Source organism: Ascidia mentula, chromosome 7 (assembly GCF_947561715.1).
Source record: "Ascidia mentula chromosome 7, kaAscMent1.1, whole genome shotgun sequence".
NCBI classification, from domain to species: domain Eukaryota; kingdom Metazoa; phylum Chordata; class Ascidiacea; order Phlebobranchia; family Ascidiidae; genus Ascidia; species Ascidia mentula.
In genome coordinates, this window is record NC_138572.1 from 16,419,228 (window position 1) to 16,439,979 (window position 20,752).

The 20,752-nt window shown below is 38.9% G+C and overlaps 2 protein-coding genes across 4 annotated transcripts in view; one reads left to right on the plus strand and one right to left on the minus strand.

The window, feature by feature from the left end:
• The window catches only part of LOC145908146 (uncharacterized), a 123,759-nt gene that overhangs the window by 74,932 nt on the left and 28,075 nt on the right, over window positions 1-20,752 (minus strand). The window lies entirely within an intron of this gene.
• LOC145908796 (uncharacterized) lies at window positions 8,482-12,085 on the plus strand. The gene is made up of 9 exons (XM_082996127.1): window positions 8,482-8,519; window positions 8,573-8,685; window positions 8,836-8,975; window positions 9,041-9,535; window positions 9,660-9,816; window positions 9,877-9,986; window positions 10,041-10,331; window positions 11,490-11,687; window positions 11,942-12,085. Exons 4-9 carry the CDS (start codon window positions 9,506-9,508, stop codon window positions 12,083-12,085), a joined length of 930 nt encoding a protein of 309 aa, XP_082852253.1. The 5' UTR covers window positions 8,482-8,519; window positions 8,573-8,685; window positions 8,836-8,975; window positions 9,041-9,505.

Here is a 20,752-nt window from a genome sequence, read left to right on the forward strand (position 1 = left end):
CACATTACAGTATTTAATGCTTCCAGGCTACACCATAACTGAAATCTAGGCCCAAACCACATTACAGTATTTAATGCTTCCACGCTACACCATAACTGAAATCTAGGCCCAACCCACATTACAGTATTTAATGCTTCCACGCTACACCCTAACTGAAATCTGGGCCCAACCCACATTAGAGTATTTAATGCTTCCACGCTACACCATAACTGAAATCTAGGCCCAAACCACATTACAGTATTTAATGCTTCCATCCTACACCATAACTGAAATCTAGGCCCAACCCACATTAGAGTATTTAATGCTTCCACGCTACACCATAACTGAAATCTAGGCCCAACCCACATTACAGTATTTAATGCTTCCACGCTACACCATAACTGAAATCTAGGCCCAAACCACATTACAGTATTTAATGCTTCCACGCTACACCATAACTGAAATCTAGGCCCAACCCACATTACAGTATTTAATGCTTCCACGCTACACCCTAACTGAAATCTGGGCCCAACCCACATTAGAGTATTTAATGCTTCCACGCTACACCATAACTGAAATCTAGGCCCAAACCACATTACAGTATTTAATGCTTCCACGCTACACCATAACTGAAATCTAGGCCCAACCCACATTACAGTATTTAATGCTTCCACGCTACACCATAACTGAAATCTAGGCCCAACCCACATTACAGTATTTAATGCTTCCACGCTACACCATAACTGAAATCTAGGCCCAACCCACATTACAGTATTTAATGCTTCCACGCTACACCATAACTGAAATCTAGGCCCAACCCACATTACAGTATTTAATGCTTCCACGCTACACCATAACTGAAATCTAGGCCCAACCCACATTACAGTATTTAATGCTTCCACGCTACACCATAACTGAAATCTAGGCCCAACCCACATTACAGTATTTAATGCTTCCACGCTACACCATAACTGAAATCTAGGCCCAACCCACATTAGAGTATTTAATGCTTCCACGCTACACCATAACTGAAATCTGGGCCCAACCCACATTAGAGTATTTAATGCTTCCACGCTACACCATAACTGAAATCTAGGCCCAACCCACATTACAGTATTTAATGCTTCCAGGCTACACCATAACTGAAATCTAGGCCCAACCCACATTAGAGTATTTAATGCTTCCACGCTACACCCTAACTGAAATCTAGGCCCAACCCACATTACAGTATTTAATGCTTCCACGCTACACCATAACTGAAATCTAGGCCCAACCCACATTAGAGTATTTAATGCTTCCACGCTACACCATAACTGAAATCTAGGCCCAACCCACATTACAGTATTTAATGCTTCCACGCTACACCATAACTGAAATCTAGGCCCAAACCACATTACAGTATTTAATGCTTCCACGCTACACCATAACTGAAATCTAGGCCCAACCCACATTACAGTATTTAATGCTTCCACGCTACACCCTAACTGAAATCTGGGCCCAACCCACATTAGAGTATTTAATGCTTCCATGCTACACCATAACTGAAATCTAGGCCCAAACCACATTACAGTATTTAATGCTTCCACGCTACACCATAACTGAAATCTAGGCCCAACCCACATTACAGTATTTAATGCTTCCAGGCTACACCATAACTGAAATCTAGGCCCAACCCACATTAGAGTATTTAATGCTTCCAGACTACATCATAACTGAAATCTAGGCCCAACCCACATTAGAGTATTTAATGCTTCCACGCTACACCATAACTGAAATCTAGGCCCAACCCACATTACAGTATTTAATGCTTCCACGCTACACCATAACTGAAATCTAGGCCCAACCCACATTACAGTATTTAATGCTTCCACGCTACACCATAACTGAAATCTACGCCCAAACCACATTAGAGTATTTAATGCTTCCACGCTACACCATAACTGAAATCTAGGCCCAAACCACATTAGAGTATTTAATGCTTCCACGCTACACCCTAACTGAAATCTGGGCCCAACCCACATTACAGTATTTAATGCTTCCAGGCTACACCATAACTGAAATCAAGGCCCAACCCACATTACAGTATTTAATGCTTCCACGCTACACCATAACTGAAATCTAGGCCCAACCCACATTAGAGTATTTAATGCTTCCACGCTACACCCTAACTGAAATCTGGGCCCAACCCACATTAGAGTATTTAATGCTTCCACGCTACACCATAACTGAAATCTAGGCCCAACCCACATTACAGTATTTAATGCTTCCAGGCTACACCATAACTGAAATCTAGGCCCAACCCACATTAGAGTATTTAATGCTTCCACGCTACACCCTAACTGAAATCTAGGCCCAACCCACATTACAGTATTTAATGCTTCCACGCTACACCATAACTGAAATCTAGGCCCAACCCACATTAGAGTATTTAATGCTTCCACGCTACACCCTAACTGAAATCTGGGCCCAACCCACATTAGAGTATTTAATGCTTCCACGCTACACCCTAACTGAAATCTGGGCCCAACCCACATTAGAGTATTTAATGCTTCCACGCTACACCATAACTGAAATCTAGGCCCAACCCACATTACAGTATTTAATGCTTCCACGCTACACCATAACTGAAATCTAGGCCCAAACCACATTACAGTATTTAATGCTTCCACGCTACACCATAACTGAAATCTAGGCCCAACCCACATTACAGTATTTAATGCTTCCACGCTACACCCTAACTGAAATCTGGGCCCAACCCACATTAGAGTATTTAATGCTTCCACGCTACACCATAACTGAAATCTAGGCCCAAACCACATTACAGTATTTAATGCTTCCATCCTACACCATAAATGAAATCTAGGCCCAACCCACATTACAGTATTTAATGCTTCCACGCTACACCATAACTGAAATCTAGGCCCAACCCACATTAGAGTATTTAATGCTTCCACGCTACACCATAACTGAAATCTAGGCCCAACCCACATTAGAGTATTTAATGCTTCCACGCTACACCATAACTGAAATCTAGGCCCAACCCACATTAGAGTATTTAATGCTTCCACGCTACACCATAACTGAAATCTAGGCCCAACCCACATTACAGTATTTAATGCTTCCACGCTACACCATAACTGAAATCTAGGCCCAACCCACATTACAGTATTTAATGCTTCCAGGCTACACCATAACTGAAATCTAGGCCCAAACCACATTACAGTATTTAATGCTTCCACGCTACACCATAACTGAAATCTAGGCCCAACCCACATTACAGTATTTAATGCTTCCACGCTACACCCTAACTGAAATCTGGGCCCAACCCACATTAGAGTATTTAATGCTTCCACGCTACACCATAACTGAAATCTAGGCCCAAACCACATTACAGTATTTAATGCTTCCATCCTACACCATAACTGAAATCTAGGCCCAACCCACATTAGAGTATTTAATGCTTCCACGCTACACCATAACTGAAATCTAGGCCCAACCCACATTACAGTATTTAATGCTTCCACGCTACACCATAACTGAAATCTAGGCCCAAACCACATTACAGTATTTAATGCTTCCACGCTACACCATAACTGAAATCTAGGCCCAACCCACATTACAGTATTTAATGCTTCCACGCTACACCCTAACTGAAATCTGGGCCCAACCCACATTAGAGTATTTAATGCTTCCACGCTACACCATAACTGAAATCTAGGCCCAAACCACATTACAGTATTTAATGCTTCCACGCTACACCATAACTGAAATCTAGGCCCAACCCACATTACAGTATTTAATGCTTCCACGCTACACCATAACTGAAATCTAGGCCCAACCCACATTACAGTATTTAATGCTTCCACGCTACACCATAACTGAAATCTAGGCCCAACCCACATTACAGTATTTAATGCTTCCACGCTACACCATAACTGAAATCTAGGCCCAACCCACATTACAGTATTTAATGCTTCCACGCTACACCATAACTGAAATCTAGGCCCAACCCACATTACAGTATTTAATGCTTCCACGCTACACCATAACTGAAATCTAGGCCCAACCCACATTAGAGTATTTAATGCTTCCACGCTACACCATAACTGAAATCTGGGCCCAACCCACATTAGAGTATTTAATGCTTCCACGCTACACCATAACTGAAATCTAGGCCCAACCCACATTACAGTATTTAATGCTTCCAGGCTACACCATAACTGAAATCTAGGCCCAACCCACATTAGAGTATTTAATGCTTCCACGCTACACCCTAACTGAAATCTAGGCCCAACCCACATTACAGTATTTAATGCTTCCACGCTACACCATAACTGAAATCTAGGCCCAACCCACATTAGAGTATTTAATGCTTCCACGCTACACCCTAACTGAAATCTGGGCCCAACCCACATTAGAGTATTTAAAGCTTCCACGCTACACCCTAACTGAAATCTGGGCCCAACCCACATTAGAGTATTTAATGCTTCCACGCTACACCATAACTGAAATCTAGGCCCAACCCACATTACAGTATTTAATGCTTCCACGCTACACCATAACTGAAATCTAGGCCCAAACCACATTACAGTATTTAATGCTTCCACGCTACACCATAACTGAAATCTAGGCCCAACCCACATTACAGTATTTAATGCTTCCACGCTACACCCTAACTGAAATCTGGGCCCAACCCACATTAGAGTATTTAATGCTTCCACGCTACACCATAACTGAAATCTAGGCCCAAACCACATTACAGTATTTAATGCTTCCATCCTACACCATAAATGAAATCTAGGCCCAACCCACATTACAGTATTTAATGCTTCCACGCTACACCATAACTGAAATCTAGGCCCAACCCACATTAGAGTATTTAATGCTTCCACGCTACACCATAACTGAAATCTAGGCCCAACCCACATTAGAGTATTTAATGCTTCCACGCTACACCATAACTGAAATCTAGGCCCAACCCACATTAGAGTATTTAATGCTTCCACGCTACACCATAACTGAAATCTAGGCCCAACCCACATTACAGTATTTAATGCTTCCACGCTACACCATAACTGAAATCTAGGCCCAAACCACATTACAGTATTTAATGCTTCCACGCTACACCATAACTGAAATCTAGGCCCAACCCACATTACAGTATTTAATGCTTCCATCCTACACCATAACTGAAATCTAGGCCCAACCCACATTAGAGTATTTAATGCTTCCACGCTACACCATAACTGAAATCTAGGCCCAACCCACATTACAGTATTTAATGCTTCCACGCTACACCATAACTGAAATCTAGGCCCAACCCACATTACAGTATTTAATGCTTCCAGGCTACACCATAACTGAAATCTAGGCCCAAACCACATTACAGTATTTAATGCTTCCACGCTACACCATAACTGAAATCTAGGCCCAACCCACATTACAGTATTTAATGCTTCCACGCTACACCCTAACTGAAATCTGGGCCCAACCCACATTAGAGTATTTAATGCTTCCACGCTACACCATAACTGAAATCTAGGCCCAAACCACATTACAGTATTTAATGCTTCCATCCTACACCATAACTGAAATCTAGGCCCAACCCACATTAGAGTATTTAATGCTTCCACGCTACACCATAACTGAAATCTAGGCCCAACCCACATTACAGTATTTAATGCTTCCACGCTACACCATAACAGAAATCTAGGCCCAAACCACATTACAGTATTTAATGCTTCCACGCTACACCATAACTGAAATCTAGGCCCAACCCACATTACAGTATTTAATGCTTCCACGCTACACCCTAACTGAAATCTGGGCCCAACCCACATTAGAGTATTTAATGCTTCCACGCTACACCCTAACTGAAATCTGGGCCCAACCCACATTAGAGTATTTAATGCTTCCACGCTACACCATAACTGAAATCTAGGCCCAAACCACATTACAGTATTTAATGCTTCCACGCTACACCATAACTGAAATCTAGGCCCAACCCACATTACAGTATTTAATGCTTCCACGCTACACCATAACTGAAATCTAGGCCCAACCCACATTACAGTATTTAATGCTTCCACGCTACACCATAACTGAAATCTAGGCCCAACCCACATTACAGTATTTAATGCTTCCACGCTACACCATAACTGAAATCTAGGCCCAACCCACATTAGAGTATTTAATGCTTCCACGCTACACCATAACTGAAATCTAGGCCCAACCCACATTACAGTATTTAATGCTTCCACGCTACACCATAACTGAAATCTAGGCCCAAACCACATTACAGTATTTAATGCTTCCACGCTACACCATAACTGAAATCTAGGCCCAACCCACATTACAGTATTTAATGCTTCCACGCTACACCATAACTGAAATCTAGGCCCAACCCACATTACAGTATTTAATGCTTCCACGCTACACCATAACTGAAATCTAGGCCCAACCCACATTAGAGTATTTAATGCTTCCACGCTACACCATAACTGAAATCTAGGCCCAACCCACATTACAGTATTTAATGCTTCCACGCTACACCATAACTGAAATCTAGGCCCAAACCACATTACAGTATTTAATGCTTCCACGCTACACCATAACTGAAATCTAGGCCCAACCCACATTACAGTATTTAATGCTTCCACGCTACACCATAACTGAAATCTAGGCCCAACCCACATTACAGTATTTAATGCTTCCACGCTACACCATAACTGAAATCTAGGCCCAACCCACATTACAGTATTTAATGCTTCCACGCTACACCATAACTGAAATCTAGGCCCAACCCACATTACAGTATTTAATGCTTCCACGCTACACCATAACTGAAATCTAGGCCCAACCCACATTACAGTATTTAATGCTTCCACGCTACACCATAACTGAAATCTAGGCCCAACCCACATTAGAGTATTTAATGCTTCCACGCTACACCATAACTGAAATCTAGGCCCAACCCACATTAGAGTATTTAATGCTTCCACGCTACACCATAACTGAAATCTAGGCCCAACCCACATTAGAGTATTTAATGCTTCCACGCTACACCATAACTGAAATCTAGGCCCAACCCACATTAGAGTATTTAATGCTTCCACGCTACACCATAACTGAAATCTAGGCCCAACCCACATTATATTCTTCAAAACATTCACGGTTCAGTTGACGCGTTTCAGACTACAGCGCACTTCACGCACATTTGACGCACGCACAACCTTGTCCATTGTTAAAAGCGATTGTGACGTCATAATCTGGTTTGCGTCGATGCCCCCGTTATTTGGTCAATGTATCTACCCAAAACATGTGGGCTTAAGACAGACCTGTAACGCCGTTTTCTACAGTATATGGCGCTATTTTACTCCAGTAAATACGTTACCGGTCTGCTGTTAGCCGAAAGAAAAAGCAATCAGTTTGTTTAGTTGCGTTACGCATGATCAACCACAATTCTTTTCTCAACTCGTGCCGTATTTTCAGCATGCCTTTTTCATCACACACACACCCAGCTATACATTGTGGTGTTAAACTTCAGTGTTGATTTTAATCACAAACAGCAGTTCAATCAAAAAGTTGCTTTTTCAGCGTTTCGTTTACTAAATGTTTTATTGGTTCTGGTCAAGAGGTGACTGGAAATATTGTCAAAAAGTTGTTGGCAAAAACGCCAACATGTTGCAACAGTGCCAGCGGTGGGATTATTTTTTTTTAACATCCGCAAGGACCCTGGACCGATACATCAGGATTCATTATATACGTGGTTATTTGGGAGTTCTACTGAAAGAAGTGATACACAGCCCTATACATACGCTTGCTAACAACCGGTTCGCGGAGGTCATTAAAACCACTACTGAACAGCCAGCGCCCAGAACATAAGCGTGTTGCCAGGTGCTGCAAACATTATCAAAATTCACGCTCGACTAAAACGTAAAAACTGCCTCAGTAGGCGTGCTTATGACGAAGTTCCTTTGACCGCTTTGTTAACCAATCTACCAAGAACCTGTAGAAAAAAACAGCTTTATAACCGGAGATGAAAAGATTTGTGGATATAGCCAATATTTATTGTGTGGATTTGTCAGGCCCCACGAAAGAAAGTGTGTAATAATTGCGGTGAGCCAGGGGCCATTACCACTCTAGAAGACCCATGATAAAAATATGTGGGAATGAACTCCATTGTTTCCCTTCAAACTCAAGAATTGCGACCTGTAATTTCATGTCATCTCCAAAAAAAGGTTCTCGCCACGACATTAGGACCCGGGAATCAAAAAATGTCAGCGAGGAATATTTTTAACGGCCTTAGAAGCCTTTTCACATTTGAGGATTATGAATATTCTTGAACGTAGTTGCGCATACTTGCCTACGGTTAGGTGTGTTTGGTTCAATATATTTATTGTTGGTTAAGACTCAGAGGTAAATTACGATATTGTCGAAAAGTTCATTGGTTTGAACACCGACCTTTTACAATAGCCGTTACCCTCATTTGAACATGAACTAAAAGAATCAAACCTTACCTTGTAGCAAGACAACATTTGGTAATGTTGTTTTATTCTTCGTATATCTGCATAAATATTACTTGCTTTTGAAGGTGTTTTGCTTAATTCATACAATGGGACAAACCAACGAAAGTTGCAGCATGTCGAAGTATAGTTTTGACAAAGGTGGTGTAATAGCCGAAAACGATGGCGTACAAGTCCGCATGTAAGTTGCAAATGTTGCTTAAAAAATTGTCGGATATATTTATCATCAGTATTTAATACTACACGGAAAAATAGAGTAATATGATGCAAAATTTAAATGTATCGCTTATATTTACAGGATAGATTTTCGTAAAATTTTTGATTGTTTCAGATGTCGGAGAAAAGAAGATAATCACATTTTTGCTGCAAAATTTGTCGGCCCGGGATATTACGGAGAGTGGGAAAATGAAAGGGAGATTCTTGACAAAATCGACTGCGAAAATGTGACCAGATTTTTACGATTACTTTCAGGTGCATTTAGAAACTTATTTTTACTGAGAAAAAATCAGTGAATGTCAGTGTATTTTTGTTGTTAGGGAAATGAATACAATTACTCCTTTCTGGATCTCTGCAGCGGATATGCTTCTGAAGTACTTTTGTATACCGTTAATTTGTGTATTGTATATTAAGCATCACTTTAACAGCTTTACCTTATATTGTTTATCCTTGTGCAACTTTGATGATCCAAAATAACATAAACATGTTACAATACGTCATTAACAACGTTTAATTTGGCCACCGCAGTGGTGAAGGAAATACCAATATAAAAAAATAAACAAAAATTCTAAAATCAGTTAATAGAAAGTAGCATACGAGCGTTCGTTTGTGGTAACTATATTAAAATTGTCGACTTAAAGTGACTTTTACTTGTAGTGTTTTTCCAATACAGTGGGGTTGGACACTAAAATTTGCCACGAACAAATACAGTGGATCCTCTAAATTGAAAAATATTAGTGCTTGTGTCTTTTTGTTGGTAGGAAAAACAATTCAGCTGCTTTATTATGGAACTCTGCAGCGGAGATGTTTCTCAAGTATTTCTACATATCGTTAATTACTGTATTGCATATTAAGCTGTAGTCGTTTTTATTTTTTCATGAAAACTTTGACAGAAATTATAATTTTGCTGCTGTTTTCATGGTTTTTATGTCTTTTCAGTGGGTTGCCAACATGAAGGGTGATTCTAGTGATCCAATTGATCCCGAAACGGGAATGAATTTAAAGATAAGTTTCTTGGAATATTTTGATATTGGACCACTCGATGTATTGCGTCAGTCCATTACTGGTTTAAAGTATTTACATGAAACTGGCATAGGTTTGTACACAGTCGGCCACGCAGACGATTTCTCAGCTCATTTGCTTGTTTTATGTTCAGTTCACGGCGAAATTAAACCTGAAAATTTTCTTATCAAGAAAAAAAACGATGGAAAAGTTGTCGTAAAAGTAACTGACTTTGGTTTCAGTAGACGGGATTCCAGATTGATGGTAAGTAGAACATATTTTGCATGAACACGTAAGCAGGATCACGTTGTTTTTCAGATAAGGAGCCACGATATATTTTCTCTCGGTGAATACATTTACTACGTTCTTACTATTGGAGGATCCATGTTTCAAAGGGAAACAAAACAACTAATCAATTTTCAAAGCAGAAAAGCGCCAGAATTCCATGGTTTGGAACACTCTGCATTGCTGACAATGGAACAAAAAGTAACTACCCGTGACCTGCTGAAAAGAATGGTTGCCGATGAACCTACATGTCGACCAAACATTCATACAGTGGAATTTCATCCAACATTTTGGGAAGACAAACGAAAAGTTGAATTTTTTGAGGTCAGTTCTGTCTTTGTATGAATTCGTTTAAAAAATTTGATTTTAAATATGCATTGGAAAATACATTGGGCGACTGTAGTTACATATAGTAGAAAGTTTAGACGGCTACATATAACATGATACAAAAAAGCGCACATTACAATTTGGATAAAAACAAGTTATTTTATCATGATAATGATCACAAATCATCATAAATTTCAAGACAAATTAACAAGTGAAAAGGAAACCGGAAAAACCGGACAGGTTACCGCTGATGTAAAGCTAATTTTCTTGAGGAAAATCACGCCTTGTCGTGAAAGGTGGTGGCGAAAGGTGATGCGCTACATCGCACGTGGCCACTCGGTTGTTCAATGTGTGTTGCGAAAGGGAGCGTTTAGTTTAGGCATAGAGTTCCTTGGTGAACTTCAATCCTTTTCACATAAGTAGTTTACGTGGCAACCGATAGAGTATAGAATTCTTTTGGTTTAAGGCGGTTGCAACGTACCACTAAACAAGTCATACTCTTTTCATTAATTATGCCCGGTCCTGGAACGAGGCAGGGAACGTTAACTTCTGAATTCCTTTCCACATGAGCAGTTTACGTGGCAACCGATAGAGTATAGAATAGAATGTCCCACCCTGGTCTTTACGGTGGACCGAGACAGGCAAATCGTGCACTTGTCAAGCGACATAGCAGTAGACTAGAGTGACCGACTGCAACGCAGGCAGTAAAGAGAAGAGGAAACAATTTACGCTGTCACATGAACTAGCATTTAACCGTTCATATGGGAAATAGGATTTACTTTATAATTTAGCTTGGTAATTATAAGATGGTTGCAGTTGCTTAACCCAATGGTTTTTAACAGAGGATTTGTGTAGTGTTGTCAAAAGGTCCGCAACAACCTCTAAATACTTACGCCATATGGTTGATAAACCCATATTTTGGAAATGATTGCTCATTTCATAATATGCCCGAAAACATGCAAAGTTACAGAAGCAAGTTGCAGCCTTGATTTATCGCAAACAAAAGCGCATCGTGACGTAAAAATTATACTTAAATTTCAGCACGAGCAAAATAAAAAAAAAACGCATAGGGTTCGCGACCACTCTGACGTCATCAAAAGGGGATCTGAAGAATGAGAACTACTGGCTAAACCCATGTGTTTTTGTTTCTGGCAGGACATAATACGTGTTTTGGAAATTGACGACTACATTGACAGAGAAAAGTTCAACATGTTCAATGAAGCTTATTTGTCTGATTCACAATATAGTGCCAAAAAAGAGTACAAAAAGTTTAACTTAACTGGCGCCACCCCAAGGTTTAATCGTCACGATTGCAATGGAATTCAACACATTATTCGCGAGATGAGAAACAAGGTAATTTGTTTTTATCAACATAAAATCCATTTAACAGAGAGCAAATCAAATGAAATGCAATTGTGTTTGCACAAAAAATAACAACGCCGATGAACAATTACAAAAAATAAGTTTCCCCTTGTCCATTACACACTACAACGTACCTGACGACGTGTTACGTAGTAAATATTTTGGACAATACCAACACATAATGATTGAAGCTTAATGTTTTTATGTGAATTGTCACATGTCCTAATGTTAATTTACAATGTCAGGCGACCCATGCCGCTGGGCTGCCAAAAAGAGGAAATGACTTACTTCGGTTTAACACCAGGACGAGAAAACTGGAACAAGTTTTTGGGGCGATTTCTGGCCAACTTTCCGCACTTGCTCATTCACTGCTACGAGTTCTTCCGTGAAGACAGTAAACTGCCTAACAGAAAAAAATATTACGCATAGTTATTTAACATTTGGAAATTGTTGCACAAAGGTAGACTTATACCTATTGACTTGTACTTGTTTCCGGTTGACTTGTGTAGAAGTTGTATTTTAAGCATTTTAATAGGATGTAGTATTTCATATACGCGAGCTTTGAGAATTGTCAAACTGTTGCCTGTACATATGTGTGTTTATTGTACATTTAGTTGCAGTCGTTTGTAAGATTCAAGTTTCTAATGTACTTTTATCAAAACTTTGATGATCCTACGTGATGGCCACGTTAAAATACGTCACGGAATCGGTTAAAAGGAAGTTAAAATTAGTGCAAAAAGGTCAAATTGCCACATCACCAATACAAAGAAAATCCCGGAGTTGTTCAATATGCACGTGTGTGTTAAGCAAATCCCTTTTTCCCGTGTGGACTGTTAATAAAGTGCTAGTCTCGTGTTATAGCGTAAATTGTTTCCTCTTGCCTGGGCTGCCTGTGATTGCAGTCTGGTGCTTGGTTATTCGATTATGTTTCTATCGGTTGCCACGTAAACTGCTTGTGTGAAAAGGATTAAAGTTAACCTTGACTGCCCTGGTCCTGCAATTAGCACTTAGCAAGAATAAAATTGTAGATATTATTTGGAAATATGTTCAAGCGGATGTGAATAAAACACACATTCCTGGAAGTAGTTGCTTTGTCGTTTAATGTGGTGGTGTAAGATGACGCAAATATAGCACTTCGATATGCAGCGGTTCATGATCCGGCAAAGTTTGATACAAAACAGGTAAATGTAAATCAACTTGAATGTAATCTCTTTCCACAAGTGTAAACTACACTGATAATAACAAGGGGCAAGAATTTGAAACGGCTTCAAATGTGTGAACGAAAAAAGAAATAGCAAATTATAAAGCAAATTTGGTTAAACAAATGCGTGTAAGACATTAGCTGACTGCAACACGATTACGTGCTTTGAATTGGTGATGACATAGCAATATTTCAGCTTAGTAATTATAAGATCGTTGCTTGTGCTTTTTAGTTTAGCGTTTACTTTCACATACCGAATTTCAGTAAATTGTAAGGTTAAATAAACAAAGTTACTCGCAAATATTGCGTTTGGCATCAACATGTTTTGGACGTTCTTTGTCAATCTTTTGACATAAATCACCAATACCATTTATGCAGGAGCAATATACAACCACCATTGTTTGAAACCAGGGAGATACAACATTGGTCGACGATCAGCATTACGCGAACTTCGGGACTAATTATTTATTCGGTTCTCGTAGTCCACGACGATGTAATACTGATATAAAAATGCAAATGTCTGTTCATGCAGATGAAAAATCAGTAATGTGCAAGCTGCAGACAGATGGCCACTGTTTCGACCTATCAGTGCAGCTACTGTTTCGAAGGTCTCATCGGTGCAGCTGGTGTGACTTTCAGACGACTTTGCTGACCAAACGGCCAAGCAAAGACTTCCACTTTGTGGTGACTATACAATCACCGTCATCCGTTGGGCACCAACTGCACTGATGAGACCTTTTAGGTCGAAACAGTGGCCATCTGTCTGCAGCATACACAATTCAGATTATTGGCTCCACTTTGCTTATCTTATGAAAAATCAGAAGTTTAAACTTTACTTGATCAGTAAACCAAGCCACCCTGGCAGGTTGTCGATTACCATATGTATAGTTGCTGAGTATAAACTGAAAAAATCTATCTGACAGACAGCTCTAAAGATTTTTGAAAACAGAAAAATATATTTCGCCCTGTGAAGGGCATCACCAGTTTCTGTGGAATGCAAAACACAGAAGCAACGTAAAAAACTAAGTCCAAACATAGGTCCAACAAGTATGGAAACGTTGTTACTAAACTAATTAAAAACTAGATGTGTAAATAAGTAAAATCTGACTGCCAATGAAAAAATATAAAAAAAAGTAAATAAATCCGAAGCAAAACTCTATGGCAAAGGCGAAATATGCACTTAAACCACACCACGACACGCCAAGGAAAAGCAACGAAATGATTAGAAGAAAAACAAACAAAAAGTATCTTGTGCGTAGATAGCACCACACAATTATGTGGAAATAACATGCCACAAACAAAAGCAAGCAAAAACAGTCACAGGGCGCAATGCAAATATATAAGTACAGAACTAAACACATTTTATTTGCATGCAGGTGTAAAGGCCCTTTTAGACTACAGACGATTCCGTATTTGTTTTATTGTGCGCGCGTGCTGAGCTTTGCTGGGATGGGATGTGCCGGTCTGTGCTAGGATGTCCTCGCTTTTGCTCGATGAGCATAAATTCGGGCACAGTTGGCCACATTTCGGCACACATTGATGTGAAAGTGCAGCGCGACTGCCTAAAAGTAGAGGACATATATTGTTTTAGTTGTGGTTGTGTGATGTGACCGCGTTTGACATGTGGGCGATTGTTTTGAGCGTATGAAATGGTGCCGTAGCTGCATTACAAAGCGGTATGTGGAATGGCGTCTCAGCGGGATGCTGCTGTGGAAAACCATTGTCCTGGTTCAATTATACCATCTTTGTTTTCATAATCTGTGGTGTTTGGTTCAATAAACTGTAGTGTTACCTTGCGTCGTAAAAAATTATGTAAAACAGGACATGTCGTAACTATGTAATACAGTACATGCCCTTTGTTCATAAATATCTACGGCCAATAGAAACAACTTCAATTTGTACTTATAATATCGCTGGCGAGGCAGAGAAATGCAAGGTGACATCCTTAAAAAATTATCAACGTAACTTGTCACTTGCACTTGTCGTGCTCGATTATTCCAGTAGTGTAAACACCGTGTGTGCCAGACTGTGCTGTGCCGTGCCAAACTGTGTTCGTGTGTTAACGGGCCTTAACTATGCTCTGCTCGTTGATCTGCGCCCGTGTCCTTTGCAGCCATAGGTCCTCACATATATCCAAGGTTTCTGCACGAAAGTCACACTATAACAACGTTGTGGCGAGGGTTTTTGACGGAAAATGTAAATGTGATTTTTCCTGAAATGGTTGCCTAGTGCTGTGGCGTCATTGTTTAATAGGCATTGAAACTTGTTCCACGTCGATCTGTGCGTGTTAGCGGGTGGAAAAATGGATTTTGGTCTGCCCAACATTTTGAGCCCCGCATTCTGAGGCCCGCATTCTTTGCATGGCGCCACGTCAATGCCGTAGTCACTATATGTTAATCGCTGGCGCAATTTGATTGTACCGACGGGGTGCACAGAACGGTGGATACTTCTACCATTGACTCATATTTACCATGATGGACACATAGCGCAAAATGACCATACGGGGCTGATTGGCCACTCCCTAATGCTAGGTTTGATGAGCTATGTGTTTGTAGTTGCACAGTTGCTGTACAATAGTTTGTCCTCTTCTGTAAACAATCGCTGCCTTGATCTGCAGATGTAGTTCTTTAGGCGACAGTCGTAGGAAGTTGGGGAAAATCGTGGCCCAAATAAGTTTGCGCAGGCGCAGTGCCATGTCCACTGACTCTTTACGAGGGAATGTGGATTTCGATGTACTTGCTGCGGACAAGTTATCCTGAGCAGTTGGTTTGGTGTAGTTTGTGGTTTTAAAGCCTGCCATTGACGTCGGGTCGAACGCATGACACAGTTGTAGCTTGTCGAAGTGTTAGCTGTAATCCAGTTGTTAAAAAAAAAAGTATCAAATCCTTATTCGAAAAAATCTAATGCCATCCACTTTTTTGGATTTTCGAATTTGGTTCTCATATGAACGGGACACAGATATGTTGTTCCATGAAGGACCTGACTTCCGACATCTGCTGTTTTACGATTTGTATCAAGAAGGAGCTGAACGCCCAAAAACGTTGTCGTCACAGGTGACAAGCAAACTTTATGTGAGAAAAGACCTTAAAGTTTAACATACCACAGAAACAATTTTCAGCGCGATATTTTTCAAATTTCAGGGCTGTTATCTTCTGTAGGAGCAACCGTCTGCAAGAATAATTCAGAGCATGCGCTTTAGGACTTGACTGTACAGATATTTCCAAAAAAGGGCTTTCGGTTGCACTTAACCCATGCTGGTGTTTTGTTTTTGTTTCACTCAATGCAAGTGGTAATCTTTTTTTGACCACAGGTAAATAATAAAAATCATTGCATAAATTGTAACAGCTCTGATGTCAGCATAAGAACAAACCATTTTTGGATGATCACGAGCAAGTCATTATTTTCTTTTGTTCTTTGATTTGCAAAGATTTCCGTTTCATTACCATTGTTCTTAATTGGGTACACAGAAGCATGCAAACTTTAATTAAGGTTGTTTGAGACTTAATCATCTTGAAATACGACAGATCCATTCACAAAATTACATCTCAACATGAATAATGAAGTACAGATCTCATGTGTGTCACTATCTCAGATTTCCTCATTCTGTTTGAATACAAAAATCAAAACTCTACATACATATGATGGCTTGTATTTACAAAGTGTTTCACAAACTCAGTTAGTCAAGTATTCATGCACGCGTTTAATACAAATACAACTTGGCAGCAAACGATCAGTTATTTGGCAGGGATGTACATGTATGTCTTTGACTGCAACGATCTACGATCAGTTCTCTCGTTACATCTTCCTCTTATGAACCAAGCAATCATCCCCAACACAATAACAAGCAGAAGAACGATAAATCCAACAGATATGTAAACACCATTCATATCCTGTAAACCTTCAATTTTCAACGCTCCTTCCACCTCTGCATACAAACATATACTAAAGTAAGTAAAAATTATGTAAATATGCTGAACATCAACATGCACATATAATTAAAACGTAAAATGTTCACCAGTGTCAAAAGTTGTTTTGTTAGCGGATCATGAATGATTATAACTAGACTTTAAAAGTATATGTAAATAAATAACTAAGCTTTGTTCTCACCAACGCAAGTTTTTTCGTCCTTCCCGAGAAGGCGGCCTTTAAAACAGAAACATTGAACAACTCCAAGATCATCGTTACAGAAATCTGAACATCCACCATTATCCTACAATATACAGAAATTTTTGTAGTTGCCTTATTAACGAAAAACATTCATTTCCGAAGAAGAGACCACTTGAAACCAAATCTATATTTGGTTTGCGAATGATTGCGGAATTGAATTAAATGGATAAAAGTTTATTTTGTTTTTGTATCATTCAATATTGCAAGACTGGCAGACCACATTTGCATTATAAATTTGACATTAATTTTTAAATTAGCGGTGATTTCGTGTCAATCTATTACGTCATCGCAAAATAGCCTGCAAATTTTTGGATCCCAGCAGATTTACCCTGTTTACACTCAGCTCCTTGTACCAGTAACCGGCATGCTGTAGACCTGGTTTCGCAATGTGATTTCGTTCATATTTTTGTATCACAATATACCGAGGCAGCTAAACTTGTGCATCCTCACCTTTCCACACAAATCCGGAGCTGAAACGAAGAATGGTCCAACCGTTAAAATCTCTTCTACATCCGAATCAACTGATCGCCGTTCACGTCTTTGTGAGCAATCCTGTGAAACACATATGAGTAAGAATTATCTTGAACTGAAATGTATTTTCATAATAACTAGTCCCAAAAGGTATCCCATAATCAGTTTTGTCTTAACGTAAAGCAGCCAGTATGTTACTGCGTATACAAAACCTCACCGGTTGTTGGCAATCGTCATCATCGGTGTTATCGCATAACTGCACGTAACAGTGAGCGTACAGTGATTGTTCGTTCACAGACACGTTGTTCCACACGAATGAGCGAAATTTAAAGGTACCGAAAGAAGTTTGGTAGTTTCTCAAAATTACAATTGAATCTTCTGACTCCATCTCGTGGACGACTATGCAACTGCGATTATATGATTTTATCTGTAAACTTTTTATATTTTAACACAAACAAATCTCTGTTAATTTGCGATGTCTTTAAATATTTTGAGCAGGAATGAAATAAAGTTATATAGACCAGTGTTAATTTGGTGGCATAAAATAGATCTAGAACAAACAAAGAATTTAAATGAGAAATAGATTGTAGGATTAAAAATATATAAAGTTTAATGCTGATGTTTTCAAATCAATTTCGCTTGAATATAATTGACAGGAATGTATTTACAAGGTTTTGTTTCGTCGACTTTTTACCTTTCGGTGATGAGTTCATATTTCAAACCTCCTTCATCAGAATCCAAGTTGCTGACCCAGCATGATTTTAACTGACAAATAGAGTTTGAATTAAACAATGGCTTAACAAGAAATCCTCGCATTCATTATCAAAAAAGAATGTCTAATAGAAAACATACATCATAAATAAACAATTTATTGTCAGTGCCGGATTAATAATTTCGCAAACAAAGCAAGCGCCTTTAGGGCAAGCTAAAAATCCAGTTCACTTAAATAACTTTATGACATAGGTTTCAGGTTTTGGATTAAATAAGTCTAGTGATCAGCAAAGTCATCGTAACTAAAGTTTATTTATTCCCAAATTTGACTTCGAGATATTCATCATTAAATTTATTCATTTAATCCAGTGTTTCTATCCTATGCTAACACTGTATACGTCTGTTTTCAGGCCACATTTATTCAACTTGCCCACGTACACCGGAGCCCTAGCACAGCATACTGACACATTTATATTTTAAATTATTGCTGAATATTAATACGCTTAGGTTTAGAGATTACCACAATATTGATCTGTTCACTTGTTGCCAAATCAACCTTAGCGTAAACGAAGTTTGGAACTTGGACGATTGAATTTGATCTGAGTGAATTTTTCATTTTCTCGTCACTAAACAACTCAAATGTGATCGTAATATTCCCGACCCTACGATGTGAAGTCAGAAAACTCTCTTTCCTGTTAAGTTTCGATAAAGGACATCAATTTCATCAAAGAAAATAAACCTATTTCAATACATACAGTTGAGTTGATATTGCTCCAGAAGCAGTTTTGATATCTTTGTTTAACATTCCTGGAATAACGCACGATATTTCCCAGATTGGATTGTAAGATGTCCGTCTCACAACTTGAGTGGTAAATTTGTAATTGCGAACTTGGTACATGAAGCTTACGTTGCTTTGGGATTTCTTTGAAAAGGTATTGAATGTATTTTATTTAAATAAATAATCACAAAGACAATTCTTTGTTCAGTTGGTCGAAAGTGCAATTTGTCGAAAGTGCAATTTGAGGTTGGTGACATGGTTTATCTCAGTAGAGGATAATTGTGAACTCTTCCTTTACAAAATTTAAGTTGAATTTAGTTTTCTACGAAAGTAATTCAGAGAAACTATCCAGAAAATCGCAACCCATTATGCGGTTACTCACAATTAAACAACTTATCATTTTAACATTTTATGGCGTAATGGACGTCATTTATGTTATGATCGCTTCATATCTTGGTTCAAAACTGTTAACAAAATTGGCGTCGTTAACGTGCAAAGCGAGTGTAGATAAGAAAAGTCAAATCTAACATGAAACTTATCTATTGACTAAGGTTACGTCAGTAGGTTGCTTTCATTTAAACTACCCCAATTTCAGTACCTAATAACCATGTTACTATTAACTGTATAACGGACCAGATTATTTACTACCACCTTCAATATATTCAGATGTACATCGGATAATATTTTTTTGCTAAACATAAGTACCTCAAGAGTTGAATGACACTCGTCCAGTCCAAATTGGAAAATAGGATTTGTCGCTGCAGCTTTACAGTTTCTAGGCAGAGAATCTAGACTTGTCATTGTATGATTTGAAATATACAAAATATCTTCTCGATTTGCTTCCAATCTTCCCAACCCATGGGAAGTGACACTGGAATAAAAGGTGTTTAGATAAACTTCAGATTGGCGAAGTTGATCTTGTATAATGAGTCGCTAATTTCACAGCTTAAAACAAACAGAAAATTATACAAGTTTAACATTTGGTTTATATTTTTAACCAGTTAATAAAATGTAGATGTCCGACATCTGAATGACAGTGCGATATCCTCATTATAATTTGATTTTTTTAAATCTTACTTTAACTTGATAGAATTGGTGTTGCATTCCATTTCATTATACATCTTGCAATCTAAAAATAAAATAATTTTCCAATTTCACCTTTGACGATTCGAATTGTGTTAAATTGAGAGAAAATCATTGCTGGGTCAACAAACATGATTTATTATCACTAGATTCACTTAATTGATATTCTCAGTAATTCTATCTGAATATTGTGTTTACATTAATTACTCGAAATTTGAAAAATTAAAGCAGCTGTCATTTTTTTAGTTTTGCATCGAAAAGCAAAGCAAGAGCTCGCAAACACAAGGAGCGCATGATATTGGAGGCAAAGCGATGCAAGAGATCGCAAACGTCCATAAAAATTATTTGGTTTCAAAAGTGCGTTGGCTAATCACAATGTCAACCACGCACTGACACTTTCACTCAACACAGTGTCCGCATTGATGAAATATGTAATCTGTTTGTGTGTCAGTTTCTTTGTATGATCGGTTGCTCAACTTGTTCAATTCACTTCATTACTTCTGCTCCACAATTTTTGCGAAGTTGATTTTAACACAAACCTGAGTTGATGTTAATTGAAGGATGAGGAGTGTTAGAGGAATAAACGAATATTTGAATGTTAATTCTTCGGGCTTGAAGTTTTATTGTTTGATCCCTGCCAATAAT